Source organism: Balaenoptera musculus, chromosome 12, assembly GCF_009873245.2.
Source record: "Balaenoptera musculus isolate JJ_BM4_2016_0621 chromosome 12, mBalMus1.pri.v3, whole genome shotgun sequence".
NCBI classification, from domain to species: domain Eukaryota; kingdom Metazoa; phylum Chordata; class Mammalia; order Artiodactyla; family Balaenopteridae; genus Balaenoptera; species Balaenoptera musculus.
Genome location: NC_045796.1, coordinates 8834577 through 8853724, shown reverse-complemented (window position 1 = coordinate 8853724; position 19148 = coordinate 8834577). Strand labels below are relative to the sequence as shown.

General features: G+C 40.9%; 1 protein-coding gene across 2 annotated transcripts; it reads right to left on the bottom strand.

Moving 5' to 3' along the window:
• Window positions 1-9884: 9884 nt before the first annotated feature.
• On the bottom strand, window positions 9885-18774 carry LOC118905296 (T cell activation RhoGTPase activating protein). Of its 2 annotated transcripts, XM_036871915.1 has the most exons (10): window positions 18702-18774; window positions 18561-18614; window positions 18181-18247; window positions 16740-16906; window positions 15849-16010; window positions 15259-15368; window positions 13645-13840; window positions 12535-12649; window positions 10870-11864; window positions 9885-10830 (listed from the first exon to the last, which is right to left on the bottom strand). In XM_036871915.1, the coding sequence occupies exons 1-10, from the start codon at window positions 18726-18728 to the stop codon at window positions 10591-10593; spliced, it is 2133 nt and encodes a 710-aa protein (XP_036727810.1). In that variant the 5' UTR covers window positions 18729-18774; the 3' UTR covers window positions 9885-10590. The 2 variants fall into 2 exon arrangements, with proteins under 2 accessions (XP_036727810.1, XP_036727809.1); XM_036871914.1 differs by having other exon boundaries at window positions 9885-11864.
• Between the last annotated feature and the right edge of the window lie 374 nt (window positions 18775-19148).

The window sequence follows — 19148 nt, the reverse complement described above, 5'->3', positions numbered from 1 at the left end:
TGATCTATGTTTCTGTTTTTGTGCCAGTACCATATTGTCTTGATTACTGTAGCTTTGTAGTATAGTCTGAAGTCAGGGAGTCTGATTCCTCCAGCTCCATTTTTTTCCCTCAAGACTGCTTTGGCTTCGGGGTCTTTTGTGTCTCCAGACAAATTTTAAGATTTTTTTTGTTCTAGGTCGTAAAAAATGCCATTGGTAATTTGATAGGGATTGCATTGAATCTGTAGATTGCTATGGGTCGTATAGTCATTTTCACAATGTTGATTCTTCCAATCCAAGAACATAGTATATCTCTCCATCTGTTGGTATCATCTTTAATTTCTTTCATCAGTGTCTTATAGTTTTCTGCATACAGGTCTTTTGTCTCCCTAGGTAGGTTTATTCCTAGGTATTTTATTCTTTTTGTTGCAATTGTAAATGGGAGTGTTTCCTTAATTTCTCTTTCAGATTTTTCATCATTAGTGTATAGGAATGCAAGAGATTTCTGTGCATTAATTTTGTATCCTGCAACTTTACCAAGTTCATTGATTAGCTCTAGTACTTTTCTGATGGCATCTTTAGGATTCTCTATGTATAGTATCATGTCATCTGCAAACAGTGACAGTTTTACTTCTTCTTTTCCAATTTGTATTCCTTTTATTTCTTTTTCTTCTCTGATTGCCGTGGCTAGGACTTCCAGAACTAAGTTGAATAATAGTGGTGAGAGTGGACATCCTTGTCTTGTTCCTGATCTTAGAGGAAATGCTTTCAGTTTTTCACCATTGAGAATGATGTTTTCTGTGGGTTTGTCATATATGGCCTTTATTATGTTGAGGTAGGTTCCCTCTATGCCCACTTTCTGGAGAGTTTTTATCATAAATGGGTGTTGAATTTTGTCAGAAGCTTCTTCTGCATCTATCGAGATGATCATATAGTTTTTATTCTTCAATTTGTTAATGTGGTGTATCACATTGATTGATTTGCATATATTGAAGAATCCTTGCATCCCTGGGATAAATCCCACTTGATCATGGTGTATGATACTTTAATGTGTTGCTGGATTCTGTTTGCTGGTATTTTGTTGAGGATTTTTGCATCTATATTCATCAGTGATGTTGGTCTGTAATTTTCTTTTTTTGTGGTATCTTTGTCTGGTTTTGGTATCAGGGTGATGGTGGCCTCATAGAATGAGTTTGGGAGTGTTCCTTCCTCTGCAATTGTTTGGAAGAGTTTGCGAAGGATGGGTGTTAACTCTTCTCTAAAGGTTTGAGAGAATTCACCTGTGAAGCCATCTGGTCCTGGACTTTTGTTTGTTGGAAGATTTTAAATCACAGCTTCAATTTCATTACTTGTGATTGGTCTGTTCATATTTTCTATTTCTTCCTGGTTCAGTCTTGGAAGGTTATACCTTTCTAAGAATTTGTCCATTTCTTCCAGGTTGTCCATTTTATTGGCATAGAGTTGCTTGTTGTCGTCTCTTAGGATGCTTTGTATTTCTGCGGTGTGTGTTGTAACTTCTCCTTTTTCATTTCTAATTTTATTGATTTGAGTCCTCTCCCTCTTTTTCTTGATGAGTCTGGCTAATGGTTTATCAATTTTGTTTATCTTCTCAAAGAACCAACTTTTAGTTTTATTGATCTTTGCTATTGTTTTCTTTGTTTCTATTTCAGTTATTTCTGCTCTGATCTTTATGATTTCTTTCCTTCTGCTAACCTTGGGTTTTGTTTGTTCTTCTTTCTCTAGTTCCTTTAGGTGTAAGGTTAGATTATTTATTTGAGATTTTTCTTGTTCTTGAGGTAGGCTTGTATAGCTATAGACTTCCCTCTTAGAACTGCTTTTGCTGTATCCCACAGGTTTTGGATTGTCATGTTTTCATTGTCATTTGTCTCTAGGTATTTTTTGATTTCCTCAGTGATCCCTTGGTTATTTGGTAACGTATTGTTTAGCCTCCATGTGTTTGTGTTTTTTACGTTTTTTCCCCTGTAATTGATTTCTAATCTCATAGCGTTGTGGTCAGAAAAGATGCTTGATATGATTTCAATTTTCTTAAATTTACTGAGGCTTGATTTGTGACCCAAGGTGTGATCTATCCTGGAGAATGTTCTGTGCACACTTGAGAAGAAAGTGTAATCTGCCATTTTTGGATGGAATGTCCTATAAATATCTATTAAATCTATCTGGTCTATTGTGTCATTTAAAGCTTCTGTTTCCTTATTTATTTTCATTTTGGATGACCTGTCCATTGGTGTAAGTGAGGTGTTAAAGTCCCCCACTATTATTGTGTTACTGTTGATTTCCTCTTTTACAGCTGTTAGCAGTTGCCTTATGTATTGAGGTGCTCCTATGTTGGGTGCATATATATTTATAATTGTTATATCTTCTTCTTGGATTGATCCCTTGATCATTATGTAGTGTCCTTCCTTGTGTCTTGTAACATTCTTTATTTTAAAGTCTATTTTATCTGCTATGAGTATTGCTACTCCAGCTTTCTTTTGATTTCCACTTGCATTCCCCCCCGCCCCCCGCCCCGCCTTCTGGATTTTAAGTCATGTTATAAAGGTCTCTCCTACTCTGAGATTGTATATGAATTTTTCCTTATTTGTCCTAGAAATGTGATTCTTTCACTTCCCACATTTAAATCTTTGATCTATCTAGAATATATGCTGGCATATATTTGAGATATGGTTCCACCCTTTTTTCCCCAGATGGCCACTCATTTATAACCAATGCCATTTATTGAATTACCCTTAGAATCCTCACTGCTGTGAAATGCCACCTTCATACACTAAAGTCCTGTGTGCACTTGCCTCTATTCTTGGGCTCCCTGTTCTGCTCTGTTGGTTTGCTGCCTATTCATGCTTCAGGACCAACCTGTTCATGGACTGAGCGTGCCTTAAAATCAGCAGGGCTCGTTTTCCCTCACTGCTCGTGTTTCCATGGTTCTCGTTCCTATTTGTTTACTGCTTTTAAAATATGACGTTCAGATTCAGTTTGTTTGGTTTCAGCAAGCAACAAAAACAACTCCCCCCCAAAAATTAAAAAACCTCCTGTTGGTTCCTTTATTACCATCACCTTAAGTTCATAAATTAACATAGGAAAACTTGACATATTTTATGACTTTGAATCTTACTAAGAATATAGTAAATTCTTCTATGTTTATTCAACTCTACTTCATTGTCCTGCAGGAACATTTAAAAATTTGTGTCAAATTGGTTTGGTTAAGTTTATTCCTAGATATTTTATCTATTTGTGGCTAATGTACGTGGAGTGTTTTCTTTCATTGTATTTTCTGACTCTTGTTAGTATGTGTGGAGGCTTTTGATTTCTGTAATTAATTTTACACCATTCTAGCTCAGCTTGTTTTCTTATTATTTCTAGTAGGTTTTGTTCTTAGTTGATCCTCTTTAATTTTCCAAGTATCTAATCATATGATCTGTGAACAGTAATAGACTTACCTCTTCCCTTACAATATTTATTCCTCTGATTTCTTTCTCTTGTCTGGTTGCTTTAGAGAGTACGTCCAGAACACTTTTAGGTAAATGGAAATATTACCAACCTGACATTTTCCCAATTTCAGTGGGAGAGTCTAGTGTTTCCTCATTCAGACTTTTGGTTTGAGATTTACAACTTTAAAAAAAATCATATTCACTGATTTCTATTTCATTAAGCATTTTTTAAAAAATTTAGTAATGGAGATTAAATTTTGAAGGTGACTTTTTGGTATCTATGGGGTTGATTATATTTTCCCTGTAACTTACTAAAATGATGACTTACATCAGTAAATTTCCTACACTGAATTACACTTGCATTCCTGTACTAACTCTACTTGGTTCAGACATTCCATCTGCTAATACTGGGTTGGCCAAAAGGTTCGTTCGGTTTTTTTGTAAGATGGCTCCAGTAGTGCTTAGTTGTCTTTAATTTCATTAGAAACAATTTTGTTAGATTGTATCGTGACAGCTATCATATCAGGATGCATTTAAAAAAAAACTTATCAAAATTGGTGGATTTTTGTGTAGCTATTTTAATATTGAAGATGGAAGAAAAAAGCAACTTTTTCGGCTTATTATGCTTTATTATTTCAAGAAAGGTAAAAGCGCAACTGAAATGCAAAAAAAAAAAGATTTGTGCAGTGCATGGAGAAGGTGCTGTGACTGATCGAACGTGTCAAAAGTGGTTTGCGAAGTTTCGTGCTGGAGATTTCTCGCTGGACGATGCTCCACGGTCGGGTAGACCAGTTGAAGTTGATCAAGATCAAATCGAGACATTAATTGAGAACAATCAATGTTATACCACGCGGGAGATAGCCGACAGACTCAAAATATACAAATCAAGAACTGAAAATCATTTGCACCAGCTTGGTTATGTTCATCACTTTGATGTTTGGGTTCCACATAAGTTAAGAGAAAAAAACCTTCTTGACCGTATTTCCACATCCGATTCTCTACTTAAATGTAAGGAAAACATTCCATTTTTAAAACCAATTGTGACAGGTGATGAAAAGTGGGTACTGTACAATAATGTGGAATGGAAGAGATTGTGGAACAAGCGAAATGAACCACCATCAACCACAGCAAAGGCCGGTCTTCATCCAAAGAAAGTGATGTTGTGTATACGGTGGGATTGGAAGGGAGTCCTCTATTATGAGCTCCTTCCGGAAAACCAAACGATTGATTCCAGCAAGTATTGCTCCCAATTAGACCAACTGAAAAGCAGCACTAGACGAAAAATGTCCGGAATTAGTCAGCAGAAAACACATAATTTTCCATCAGGATAACACAAGACCGCATGTTTCTTTGATGACCAGGCAAAGACTCTTACAGCTTGGCTGGGAAGTTCTGATTCATCCACCGTATTCACCAGACACTGTACCTTCGGATTTCCATTTATTTTGGTCTTTACAAAATTCTCTTAATGGTAAAGATTTCAATTCCCTGGAAGACTGTAAAAGGCACCTGGAACAGTTCTTTGCTCAAAAAGATTGAAAGTTTTGGGAAGATGGAATTATGAAGTTGCCTGAAAAATGGCAGAAGGTAGTGGAACATAAGGGTGAATATGTTGTTCTGTAAAGTTCTTGGTGAAAGTGAAAAATGTGTCTTTTATTTTTACTTAAAGACCAAAGGCACTTTTTGTCCAATCCAATATTTTATTTGGAATGTTTGCATCGATATTCATAAGATCGATCTGTAATTTTCTCTGTTTCTTATATGAAGTACATCTGTTTAGCTTTTCTCTCTTTTCTGGAATTATGTTGGTAAATTATGTTTTCCTAGAAACTTGATCATTTCATTCATATTTGCATAGAGTTCAGCAAAGGAAGGCTTTGGTTCTTCAGACTTTGTCGTGATTTCCCATGATCATTTCTCATGTTGTGCAGGTTGGATTTCACCCTTTTCCTTGCGTAGGGTAGGCAGAAGTTTGTTTTCAGAGAGCTAGTTTGGTTTTATTTTTCAGTTCTAATCTTTTTCTGTTTTCCAAATGATTAATTTCAACTATATTTTTATTATTCCCTTTCTAACTTCATGAATGGTATGCTGAAGGCATTCATTTTAATTTTTGTTTATTAATATAATTTTTTAAGGACAAGAATTTTCATCTGAACACCACTTTAGCTATCTCTCAGGTTCTGAAAAGTAGTCTACACATATATATTTCATATTAGCTACTGCTATTATTATTATTTATGTAGAAAGCCACTGGAGAGTTAAGGAAAGAAATAAGTTTGGTTTCCTAGGATAGGGCTAGATTAAGGTGGACCTTGAGTGGGAGGTGTTGGTTAGAGATTTTTAACTTGATAAAAATAGTATTAAGAAGCCACTGGGGAGCTTTGGAAAGTAACATGATATAAATGTTGTTTTGAAATGATGAACTCTCACATATTAGCATTACCTTATCTAGTACTGTCTTTTCCAAAGCAATTTTGGATAGGAAATGCCTTTTTCAACAAAGATGGAAAAAAGAAGTCTTATCTATCTCCTCTCAAAGATGATATGGTCCAATCCCATAAACGAATACCTACCTAGAACTTCTCATGATTGTTTTGAATGTTGTACATTGGCTGAAATCTTTCATTACTGACTTTGGAATTTCATACAGAAAGCTCCTTTAAATTTGAAGCATATCCTAAAATTAATTGGACTATGGAGCAATCATTCACTTCTACTCTAGCACTTTATGTTACCACTCATTTGGAACTGACCTTTGCCTTCAGAGGTGTTTTATTTCTCTAGTAGGCTGTAAATTTCTCATATAAGTACAGTGTCTTTTATATTGTAGGAGGTCAATTCATATTTGTTATTAAATTATTTTGCTTAAAACTACTCTTGTATAATTATAAAATTCTCACAATGTGCATATGAATAATTGAAATACTCCAAGATAACTGTCTGCCTTATCTTTATATTATCCCGAATCATATTCAACATTTTCAGTTGTCTTTCTATACTAAATAGGTAACCTGCACTTTATCCTGCTTTCTATTATTAGAGCAACTAAACTAGTAAATTGGTATGTGTTATACCAGATCCACAATCTCTTTTATTTGATTTTTGTGTCAAGGGCTAATAGTTCCTACTCAATGTCCACTGTTCTCTTCTTTCTTACAGATTTTATCGGAGGAGGCAATGTGCCTACAAATAACTGTATTTCCTAGACTCCTCTCCAGGTGAGAGTAGCCATGTGACGAAATTCTGGCCACATGAATGTAGGTAGAAATTATTGAGCTAGAAAATTCCTGCCTAGAATTTGGAGGGCAAGCCTGGAGGAAGATCATGCTCACAGAAAGGATGGTGGACTAGAAAGCTAGAAAGTGTGAATGAAACTAGCTACACGATTCGCAGGGGCAGCACAAAAGGAAAATGCCAGCAACAGAGCATCACCTCAAGCGCTGGGCCCTTGGAAGCATGGGGCCCTATGTGACTGCATGGGTCACATGCTGGTGAAGCTGGCCCTGGGTGTGAAGGAACTGGGGCCCGAGGATGTTGTTGAGCTGCCGTGTCAGCCCTGGACTGCCCGTCTGTTCTTCTTTTAATAGAGAGGGAGCGCAGCCCCCTTCTTGTTTAAGCCTCTGTTATCGGGATTTGCTGTGGGGTGCCTTCCATAACTGATGCAGTGCTCTGACTATCTTCATTTCACAGATGGAGAAACTGATGCTCAGACAGTTTGGTACCTGATCCATGGTAACCCATCTGGGGTGTGGACTCAGGCCCTGTGAATATGGGTCACATACTCTTTCTTGTGCCAACACATTGTCTTTCTTTTCCTACAGAGATATAATCATTCTGCGTTTCCTTTTTCCAGCAAGATACTGCATTCTGCAGGTTTGTTGGTCTCACTATGGTCCCTCTGGGTAGCCTATAATAGGAGGAGGTTAGCTTCATCTCATTGGTGGTTCCTCATTCACATTTAATTGTACTCTGGAGTGGGCAAGATGCAGGACCTCAGTCCACATTTAAAATATTGCCAAAAAGTGATTCACTCTTGTCTCTAGCATAATATTTATACTCTGATTCCTCAGTAATTCTCCCATTGTAGATAAAGCGTTAAGATCTTACATAATTCAGTTAAAAAAGAAACTCAAAATATGTGAGAGCCCATCTGATGTGGGTTTCCATCTACTTGACCCTTCAGGAGGAAAGCATGTACTGGCGGTCCTTTCGGTGATATCACAATCAGGAAACTTCAGCTAGAATTTATTCTTTCAATAGTGCATTAGGGTAAACAGTGTTGATCACCCTTTAAGTGTTCTCATGCATGGCCGTGGGAAGCACTGTGGCCATTAACTATTATCTGTTTTATTAGCATACAAGCCATGGCTGCCACTTCAATGTTCCAGGACCCCAGGGTAACATAGGTTATATTTGCTGGGTTTGAGCTCCAAGGTGACCACGGGTTTGCTCAGCTCCAGGGCCGGCACCCAGCTTGGTTAACAGACACAGGTTCTGGACCAAGTCCCGAGTGGTGCTGGGGTGGAGGTCAGTGTATGATCGTAGGTAATCAGTGTACTATGTGGGATGCTGGCAATGGCATTCGGAAACCCACCTTCTCCCTCTTGGTAGGAGGAGAGAAAACCTCCTACCTTTCCCAAGAGGAAGAAATTCCAGTCTGTTCAGCCAGATTCCAGGACATGAATGTTGGTTGTTCACCAACAGGCACATGAACTGTATGTGCCTCCCTGCCTCTTCCCTTGGTTAGAGGGTCAGGATCCCTCCCAAGCTGGGCCAGGCAGGATAACGAATGGGTGCTGGGGAGGCCCTGGGGCTCGGAGGCTGGGGATCAGACCTGGATTTAGGTTGAAGCCTCCACTTAGGCCTTGGCTTCCAACCTGGTTTTACCATATACCTTGCATTGGAGTGTCAGGCCCATTTGTGACTATGTGGCCTTTAGGCGGTCCACGGAAGACAGAACTGTGGTGTTCTGGGGTCCTTGTCTATAGTATCATTTTAAAATACCACCCAAATCTCACTGCAAGCGTGGGCCCTCTGTCGACACCTTGATTTCAGTTCTAGGCTCTAGAACTGTGAGATTGAACATTTCTGCTGTTTAAGCTACTCGTCTGTGGTACTTTGTTATGACAACCCGACTACCATGCTTGGGAACCAGGTTGGGTTCTCCTATTTTAAAAGGCTAGTGGACTCCGTGGTTAGAAGTGGGAATACCACACTGTGAAGTATTCAAAATCATCACCATACCTTTTCTTCCACTGTTCAAATATAGTAGCTTCTTGACTACAAGAAGCTCATAAATGTTCGTCAACAAACTGGACTACTTACATGCAGTAGAAGACTTTCCATCTCATGCCTACTTTGGTAAAATAAGGAAATGGGGGTAGAGTTTTTGTGGTCTGAGTTGGGTCACGTGGAGGTCAGGTCAGTGGTAACGTGGAATAGATGGGAGGCTCCCTAGCTTATCGTGTTAGTCATCTATTGATGAGAACTCTCTGATTCTTGATGAGAAGTTGCTAGAAAGATGATGGAGGATTTTTCTTTCAGTCCTGAAATACTTAGTGCAGTGCCCAGCACTGATAGGTGCTAAAGGCTATAACTGTCACTATTAGTGTCCAATTCTGGAAAAGGATTGCTTTTCTTAAGTCAGCGGTCAGAGGGGGAGTGTCTGCCCCTTGAAATTTATGTATTATCGGTGGTGCTTAATAAAGTATTTAAATGATATTAACGGGTCTGAACATGATGCCTTGAGCAATGTGGGTTAGAATATTTTAAACTTTATACCACATTGCTAATAAATCATCTCTCAAAAGACTAGGTCTTCAGTATCTGGTAGCTAGCCAACACAAAAATACTTCTTTAACAAACCAAAAACATGCAGTGTTTTATGAAAGAAATTGATAGAGTAAGGAAAATCAAATCCAGTATCTCCAAGATATCTTAATCATTGAGCAGGAAAGTTCTAATCTATGACATTTTACCACTATGTTTGCTAACAATCAAGAAAACTGAGCATCGTAAAAATAAGGTTTTTAAAAGTACTGAAAACTTTAATTCACTAAAACCAGGAAATATTATATTTGTATACTAAATTTTCTGGCCTCTGAGTGACCGTTTGCCAAAAACTTGGCTTAAAGAGGGTTTTGCAAATTTCTGGAGAACAGGGCTTGTCTCTTTTTCTTAAACATGCGATCCACATCTTGCCCTGCCTGTCAGTCTAGAATAATGAATATATATTCAGTAAATGCTTGTTGAATGAACCAATGTGTGAATGATTTTCTTGGTGGGTTTCTATGAACTGAGGGAGAAGAGGCAACATATCAATAAAGAATGAACATTTTTACTTTGAAATAAGGAAGGCAATTTATTGTAGTGAGATTATACTGAAGTTTTACATATGCCCGCCAATGCATATAAAGTAATTTCCTCCACATTACTGGAGAAGACACCATTGAACTACAAAGAAACTCAAAGTGCTAGAAATCAGTTAATGATGCATAATGTAATGCATTTTCACTAACTTACCCAAATTTAGAATCAGATGATTAGAGGACATATTGAAGTATTTTTCATACATTTTAACAACAACTTTTTCTTTTACTGGAGCTTGCAATGCCGTTGATAACTCCAAACACTGACAACTCTATTCCTTGCTGTCTGTTTCTTTCATCTTACTATGGCGACTAGTTATCACAAAGCTGCTTACTAGAGGAAACTTCTAACAGAGACTTAAACATTTTCCCCTAAATGGAGTTTGTGGAAAATATGAAAACTGGCACGCTGTTTGAGGCAACATAAAAAAAGAAAAGATCATTTTTAAACCCTAACCACTAGAAAAATGCCCCAGGAGGCAGAGGACACCATGCAGTTTAGCGCAAGTTCACAAACAAATATATACACACATCGACGTAGACCTCTTCGCACCCAACGCCTTGTCTAGAATGCATTTGATACATTTGCTACATGTTGCACAAATGCAGGTGCACAGACACTGCCTGCGTGCCATTGAGGAGCTGGGTAGCTGTCCTCTCTGAGGAGGTATCTACACAGCTTTCCAAAGGAGCTTATTCACGACTTTTTGGAAAACAGAGTCTCAGAGCAGCTCTGTACACACAGCCTTGCGTGTACAGAGGTGCCACGCGCTGTGTCTGGGTGACGGGCCCACATCCTAGATGTAGGATTCCTTAGCGAATCGGAACTGATCAGCATCAAAGACGGGCTGACTACACCGCCGGGCCAGGAGGGCCTGCTTGTTCTTCTGCTGAGACTCAGACACGGTTCTCGGCCGATGCAGCTCAGGTCTCCTGGTGACAGTCACCTGTCCTGCCATGTCTATAGAAGCACAGACAGTCCTGCTCTGCTTCCAGCTCTCAGTCCTGGGCCACAGTCGGGGCCCGTCCAGTGCCTCCTGACTGCATGTATTTCTTGCGTCCCCTCCGTGGGGGACAGGGAGAGGAGGGCGTAGCCGGGCGTCCAGGCTCAGCATCCTGGCCCTCATGCTGCCAACTGTTTGGCTCCCGTAGGCGGCGAGCTCCAAGGCCTGGTGCCGAATGGCCTCCTCGTAAGACGGGGGGCCGCCGGGGCTCCTCTGATCCACCAGCTGGAACACGTTCTCCACCGAGAGGGAGTGGGCCCCCGAGTTAAAGTCCAGAGCCGTTTGGCCGTGGACGTCAGACAGGTTCTCTTGGACGATTCGGCCAGCGAGCTGGCTTTCTTTTTTAAGACCTTTCTTTACTTGGTCTCTGGCGCAGCCCTGGGATTTCGCAGCCACAGCAGAGCTGCGGGTTTTGGTTGACACTTTTTGGTGAGAGGCAAAGGAGAATGACATGGAGTGTTTTTTTATTTCTCTGTCAGGCTTACTTTTCTCGGTCTTTGTGAAGGACTGATGTCTGGTGAAGAAGTTTCTTTTGGGAGTGGAAGGAGAAGCCAGGCGTGAGCTGTCGGGGAGTGCGTCCAGGGAGCCGCTGGAGGCGGCTTTGGGGGCCAGTGTGCACGGTGACACCAAACCCTGAGCCGGGCTCTGCACACTCGGGTCTCGTGGCCTCCGGGTTTTGCCTTCCGCTGCAGGAAACACCTCCTCTGGAAACGGGTCCTCGGGTTCCTCACTTGCAAAACGAGGGGCCGCCTGGGTCACAGTGAAGTCATCCTCACTGCGCGTGAGTTTCGGGTTTGCTTTCCTGCCCTCGAGGCACTCCTGCGAGGATGCCGCCGTGCTGGGGTCCGAGTACCTCCTGTCTGGTTGCCCGAGAGAGCCTTTCAGTCTGGGCGCACGGCTGAGGACAGGCTCCCAAGGGTGCGGCGGGCCTCTGGGCTCCAGGCCGGCAGCCGGGTCCGAGGACCCTGGGGGCCACCTGCTCAGGGACCCCCTGGCGCTGCTGGGCTCCGCGTCGGGGTCGGGGTCGTTGCTGTCATAGGCCGAGTCATTCTGCAGGGTCGACACGTCTGCGGGAGGTTAAGGGACGGTTGAGTTTTTGTTGCGTTACTTTTAGAAATAGACCTAAGTACCGTTCACCTACGTATTTCAAGTATGGCGCCAGGGGATTTGGTGATGCTAATTTGGGGCTTGGTACGAAACTGGCCACATTAAAATTCTGTTTCTTTCCATATCTACTATTTTGAGGTGGAGAAGATAAGTAGGAAAATGAAGCGAGAGAGGGAGGAAATGAGAAAGGAGAGAAAACAGCATTCCACTGAAAATGTATTGATCTTAAATTTAAAACTGATCCTTTGGATGGCTCTTTTGACTGGATCCATCCCCATTTTAACAGACCCATATTCCACGGTGTGGAAACAAAAGTTTCTTACCCCAACCCTCTAGCTAAAAGTTACTTAGTAAAATTAGCAGTTCTTCATGACTTAGAAGAGGAAGGGGAAGGTTCTAGGCTGAAGCTGAATGAGTGTCTGCAGCCCGAGGAAACAGTGCAGGGAAACTCGAGAGAAAAGGTTCCGTGTTTAATGACTTCCCTACAGACTGGAGTCCACTCTGATTTGGTGATGTGTGAAGGTAACCTCTGCTTCAGATACCAGGGATGCTTTACATTACTGGTCTGGACTGGTAGCTGGCCGTGAACTTGACCCCAGAGTCAGAATCAATTGAGAGTACCTTCCGCACCTGAACTGTCAGTGTGTTCCAGGGAGTCATCAGAAGCAATTCTGGAATGCCCTGGCATGTTCTCCCCAAATATTTCAAAGCAGTTATCGATGAGGAATTCCACCAGTGTCTTCACCTGTGAGGAAAAGTTAGCAGGTTGTCAGCTTAACGAGATCTTTATTTATTTTTAAAGGAAGGGTGGTTAAGAATGGGGACATAGGGGCTTCCCTGGTGGCGCAGTGGTTGGGAGTCTGCCTGCCAATGCAGGGGACACGGGTTCGGGCCCTGGTCTGGGAGGGTCCCACGTGCCGCGGAGCGGTTGGGCCCGTGAGCCGCGGCTGCTGGGCCTGTGCGTCTGGAGCCTGTGCTCCGCGGCAGGGGGGGCCACGATGGTGGGAGGCCCGCGGGCCGCGGTGGGGAGTGGCCCCCACTTGCCGCGGCTGGGGGGGCCCTCGCGCGGAGACGAGGACCCAACACAGTCAAAAAATAAAAAAAAATAAAAAAAAATACTATGCCATATTACGTACATTCACTCAGGTTTCTAGTGTTGACTGATATCACATTTCTCCCTGCACAAAAAATACAGATCTTTAAAAAAAAAAAAAAAAGAAAAAAAAGAATGGGGACATAGTGGGGGTCAGCAGTTAGGGAGATGCCAAAATGGTCATGAGAGATCTTTATGTATCTGAAAGGAGCATCCGGAAAATTGATAACAATCACCTATATGAAAATTATTTTTGAGACATGCATTTTTTAACTTGTGAATTTAAAAAAATCTATTACATTAAAGCAACAAAAATTTTCATTTAAGGAGTTTCCCAAATTGGTAGCTGAACTGACAGAGTGTGATGCACGAAAGAGAGAAAAGTGAAAGGGCCTTTCCATCCTGGGACACAGTCATGTAAAGATGGGTATCAATAGTCCTCTGTCTCGTAGGATGATAGAGGACGCAGGCCTAGCTTCACTCAGTTTCATCCAATGTACACACCCAAGAGAATGGAACTATGACCAAAGCATTTGCCTTTCGTATTTTCACGGTGATCTTGACTGAGTCAGAGAAACTCACAGGCATTTTATTGCTTGGCTTTTGCAAACAGACGATGAGTTTCTCAGAAATAGACAGAAACAAACCTTATCATTCAGGTCTCTCCGGGCTTCGAATGACAGGTTTTGCTCATTCTCCGGGCTCAGCACATTGGGCCCGATGCAGATGGCGAGATTGCTGGCGTCCATCTTGTTGACCTCGGAGTTCTTGCTGATCACGTGGAGCACGGAGACCAGGTGCTTGAGCAGCAGGTGGTTGGGCTGCGGGAGCTTATCTGCAACCCTGGAATGGAGTTCGGGAAGGCTGGTTTTAGGGGAGGCTCACGGCCTGTCTAGCTTGAGGGTAGCGAGTTGAAAGTTTCTGCCTCACCCAGACTTCGTTTAAAATGAGGAAGGTTCATTTTCACAAGAGACATTGTGAAACGTTCATTCACACACTTCCAGTGGCAACTGACACGGAATGAATCAGTTAACCACAAGATCCTGAAGCCCTAAAAAACTGGCCTTTATGATCAGGACACCAATAACATGGCCCTTTATTCTTTACATGGATCTTAAGTTACAAAATATTAACTCCTGCAGTAAAATACATAGTTTAATACATTTTGAAAATCATTTTGTTGAGTAACCATTTAGCCATGTAGAATGTCTTTCTGCTTCTAACACTGCAAGACTTTTTTTTTAAAGAATACAATCATTTGCCTTTTTTAAAACTGTGCTCATCAAATGAAGATGACACATTTTTATACCATTCTGAGAAATCTTTATGGAGATTAAATCAGTTTATAGGAGCATGTTCATAAAAATTGTGACAGCAGCACTTAAATGGCAACATTGGCACTACTCCTAATAAATTAGAATTGTAAAGCTTCATAGCTTCAAAAAATGAAATGGTGTCTCTAACATAAGGATCGTTCATTTCTCATGAGAAGATATTGTTATGAAAGAGCTTTGTGTCTGTAAGCAGAAACTTATTGTGATAATCGTAGGGACAGACACACTAATGTCTTCAATTCAATAAATATCTCATTGAAAATATTTAGCCATGTGAGACAATCATAATATATAGACAGACTTTCATAGGATTTGGCAAAAGCGCTGATATTTTAACATTAGGTGTTTAAGATTTCCTAGTCTCTAACAGGTCACACTTCCATTTATATATGGAATTGTTTTTGCTGTCGTTGGAATTTGTTTTTATATAGTTTTCAGTTTGGTTAATTACAAGAATATGAAATATGCTATGGAATTTTATGAACAAACAACCCCTTCCAGATTGTTTACTATGCTTTAAGGGATGTTTTGTGGGAGGATAGTTTGCTTTGCATGACATCAGTGTACAGGTTAAGGAGACCCCAGATTCCTACACCTGGCTGGTTACCCTGCTTTGAGGCTTTCATCTATGAGTTTGTTCCATACCTTCTTGAACTACTTACATTTTTAGACTCCCCACCTCTTGGGATTTGTGAGTACTGAAGTCTGCTTTCTATCTTTGGAAGAGGTGCTTCCTTTCATTTGGCTAAAACTACTTTCTAAAAATTTCCAGGGTACCTCTAGATTTGTATTCTGGGAGTAGATGAACAATTCCACTCGAACTCCCTAAACATTGCAATATACGTAAACCACTCTGACAGTTATGTGAAGAATCAAAGGATGGAGACCGTGCGGGCCCGGCCTCCGGGGATGAGGCTGGCAACTTACTGCTTCAGGGCCTCGATCCTGTCCTCTTCACTCTGCTTCTCCAGGGCGCCCATCCACTCCTCAAACAGGTCGCAGGACAGGAGCTTCAGTGGGATACTTCTCAGGAAGTCCTGGAGGGTGGCAGGGGACCGTTCATGTTACACAATGTGCTGCCATCCTTTCACCTCGTTTGTCGAATCTCAGGGACTCTGTGCTCATCCCCTACATAGGCTGCGCCCTTTCCTTCCTGCATTCATTAGCCTGAGAAATCTCTCACCTGACTTGTCTCTCAGCAGCTTCCTAACAACAGGCGTAGTAAGGCCATCATCCAAGGGGCCACCAGACTTAGGGGCATGGACTCGGCCATGGGACAATCCAAGTGCTTTTCCTCAGAGAAATTTGGGGGGAATTTAATGCATCACTTTCTGTTGGAATCGGGGATCACAGAAACAGAGATGCTTATGCAAATGAATAAAGGCTTAGCTAAAAAAGTTAAACTCTAAGATCAGTTTCCTTTGCTTTGTAGGGTAAAGAGCCCATATCTTATTTCCTGAGCATCAGTGTGTCAGAGCCCATCAGCAGGTCATTTGGCACCAATGCTGTGAACTCACCTTAAAGACCACCGCCAAGAGGTGCACGGGGAGACTTTTCAGATCCACCACGCCTCCGGAGTTGAGCTCCTCCTTAAGCTCTTTACGGGCTTTCTCGTTGGCTGCTTTCCTGAATATTCCTTCAGTGGAAGGGCCTTTAAGGCATAGTATAGTGAGAATATCCTGAAGGAAAGGGGTATAGAAATAGGAAATGGTTACCCTTGGTTTGAAGACACACTTCGCTGCTACTAACACAGGAAAAAATCTATGTTTTGGTAGGAGAAGAAGAATTAAAATAGTGGACATGAACAGTAGCTAACTTTACCTGTTATAGAACGTCCTCTCTGTAAAAGTTAGCTCTCCAGGATACTACGACAGTCTTAACAAGAGACTATTATTAATGCCAGTTTTTCCTTTCAGTCTGGTTGCTATCGACTGTCTCCCTCGGCCCTGCCATTTTTCTAAGAGGAGGTAAATTGTGAAAGCTGGAATTTGCACATTCTAAAACTATTTCAGGCCTCTCTCCTTTCAAGTCATTCCATATAAACATATAAACATTGGATATTATAAACATTCCATATAAACATTGGATTTCTGATCATAAACTCTATAAATCTCTGTCTGTTGATTTCTCAGAAGCTACACATTTTCAGCATTCTTCTCTCCATGAAGTCAGAAGTATGGAGGGACCATCAACCTCAGCTCAGTGGCAAATACAACTAATTTCTAGAATGTAAGCAGCCAGGTATTCTCCTGACTGCATTCCTAAGTGGGAACATCATTTCCAAACGTGGGAAAAAACCTAAAGATCGGCCCCAACAAGTTTAGCATGAGAATGCCGTTCAGATTTCCCGAGGACTTTTCACAGCTGGCAGAAAACTGAAGTAGGTTCACACGTGAATGTGCACCTACCTGAATGGGTCTGGGGGGTGTGTCGTTGTCACTGCAGATAGCTGACAAGGGCTGATCAAATAGGGATGACTTCAATTCTGGCTCTGAAGCCCCAGAAAAATCTGATGAAGAAGAAAGCCTTCTCATGAGAAAGAGCCAGTTCAACACCTTCTTTCTCTTCTTACTTTCTACAGCCAAGAAAACAAAGCAAAGAGAAATTAGATTAAAATATTGATAAGCAAGGATCCAGATAAGACAACGGATATTGTCATCTATGGTTTGCCGTGTGGGACAAATAATGTTGAAAAACCGGGGAAGCAAAGGGTGTGAATCTTAATCTAGAAAAATCAACCTGAAAAACAACTACAATGTTACCAGGGCAGCCAGCCCCTAAACAGCAACACCAAGGTTCCTCAAAGACTCCACCTTTCCTGTTTTTACACTTTACCAGCTGTTTGCTACAGAAAATGAGCAAAACCTAACTAAGCAGGTCATAAACAACCATCTTAACATATTGACCTTAATAACCACGGTGGATATTTCTGATGTGAAATAGATTATTTTAATTTCTTCCTTTGACTAGTGAAGAAAATGAAACTTATAGGAAGAGGAAGTGACTTGCTCAAGACCATTTTGAAGGCTCTACATTGGGCGGGCCATTAAACAAACCTCTGTGGCCATGCTAACACTCACCACTAGAGGGAGCTACACCACGCAGTCTGTCTACAGTCACCTGCAGGGTTTTCCCAGTGGACGCTTTAGGGCAGGGCGGGCACAAATTGCTGCAGGAAGGTTTGAACCTAGACCTTACCAAGATATTTTATCCTTGCAAAATCCTGAAGACGTGTGCAATGGGTATAACGTCTAACAAGTTTCCTTCTTTCTCTGTTTTCTCTGTCCTTCCTTTTCCTTTGTTTTCTAATTATAAAAGCTACATATTCTAAATGCAATGGCATATGTTTCTATACTTTTTATACCGGCAAGTGGAGGAGGATGGATAGAGAACTGGCTTGTCCTCACAGTTCAGCAGAACTGGGTCAGGGTTACATTATAATGCAATGAATTGTGGAAAAAATTGAGTGAACGGTGGGTTCTTTGGGATTTGAGATTAGTAACAATTGCTTCATGTGCTCTTAGAATCATTCTCCGTTAGAGGAGGGCGAAAATGGTACAGGCAACTGTGTATTTTTCACATGTATGCACATTTTAATTGTCAAAACATAAATGCCAGGAGATCTGTAACTCCATTAAAACCCCTCTGGAGAGCTGGGGGGTTGGCTTAGGGAAGATCTTTTCTGTCAGAGTGCTTGCTCTCTAGTGAGCTGGAGCCTCCCTGCCATGCAAGTGTTAATGTTCTGTGGTCTTTAAAAGAACACTTTGAAAAAAATATTCCTAGTAAAGCACTGTGGTTTGGCAAACTAAGAACCTCTACATAAAAGATCAGTATGTTTTCAAAACTTACCAATTAGCTGGCAAAGACTATCTTCGCTCTCACATGATGCCAACAGAGGATGTTCCTTGGTGTCACCCTAAAAATAGATTTATTTTAGTTAAAAATAATGACTGAAGAAATCTGCCCAGTCTTTCCCCACAAAATACATTCAACATTTTATTCATATCAAAAACTAGTCAATAGTCCATTAATTTTTTCTGTCTTCCAGAATCAATACTAATGTCCTGCTTATCATGATAGAAGATCTCAATTAATATTAGTCTTTAATTTACTACACTTATTATGTTGATTTTCTATCCTGATAACTAAACAATACAAATGATATTCAAGTAAAATAAAGTTTTCCATCTCACAGTGCAGATAAAAAGTTTTAAACATTGCTTTCTTACCTCTGATCGACATTCAATTAATGTCTCCATATTACTGGCATTTAGTGTTTTTGACTAAAAGAGAAAACACTAAATTAGGTAAACCTCTTTGACTCTTGCCATGAGAAATCATGAATTAATAAATGTAAGAAGGGCGCATACAGCATGGCAGCTGCTTGTCAGCTTCATTAGAGTTTGGGCTGACTGTCCAACGATGAGCTTTGCTCCTGTGTGGCCTTGGCTCTGTATACGAGAAATCATATGGGAAAAAGTTAGGAGGGATACACGTAATGCATTGGCCAATTTCAGTGCCACTCTGATTAAACACAAAGTTTGAAACTACTGGCTAGAAAAGTTTTCATTTAAAGTCAGTTATATGTTACCAGATGTCTTATGCTATTAAACACAACATCTGAACACACTTATTTCTAAATGTTTTAAACCTGATATCTTCATCATGCCAAACTTTGTTATTCATTTATTACGTTCCCATCAGGAGATAACCTGAATAACAATTACAATAACAACTAACTCTTTTTTGGAGAGCTCACTGTGTGTCAGGGCACTGTATTAAGTGCTTTACACAGATTTTCTCATCTAACCGGAAAA

Coding starts and splice junctions, on each gene's coding strand:
- LOC118905296 (XM_036871914.1), bottom strand. CDS start 18,728: ATGAAGCTGACAAGCAGCTGCCATGCT. Junction 12,650..13,644: donor GGAGAGACCTGAATGATAAG/GTTTGTTTCTGT, acceptor TTTTCCTCACAG/GTGAAGACACTGGTGGAATT. Junction 11,865..12,534: donor GGAACACACTGACAGTTCAG/GTGCGGAAGGTA, acceptor AACCTCCCGCAG/ACGTGTCGACCCTGCAGAAT.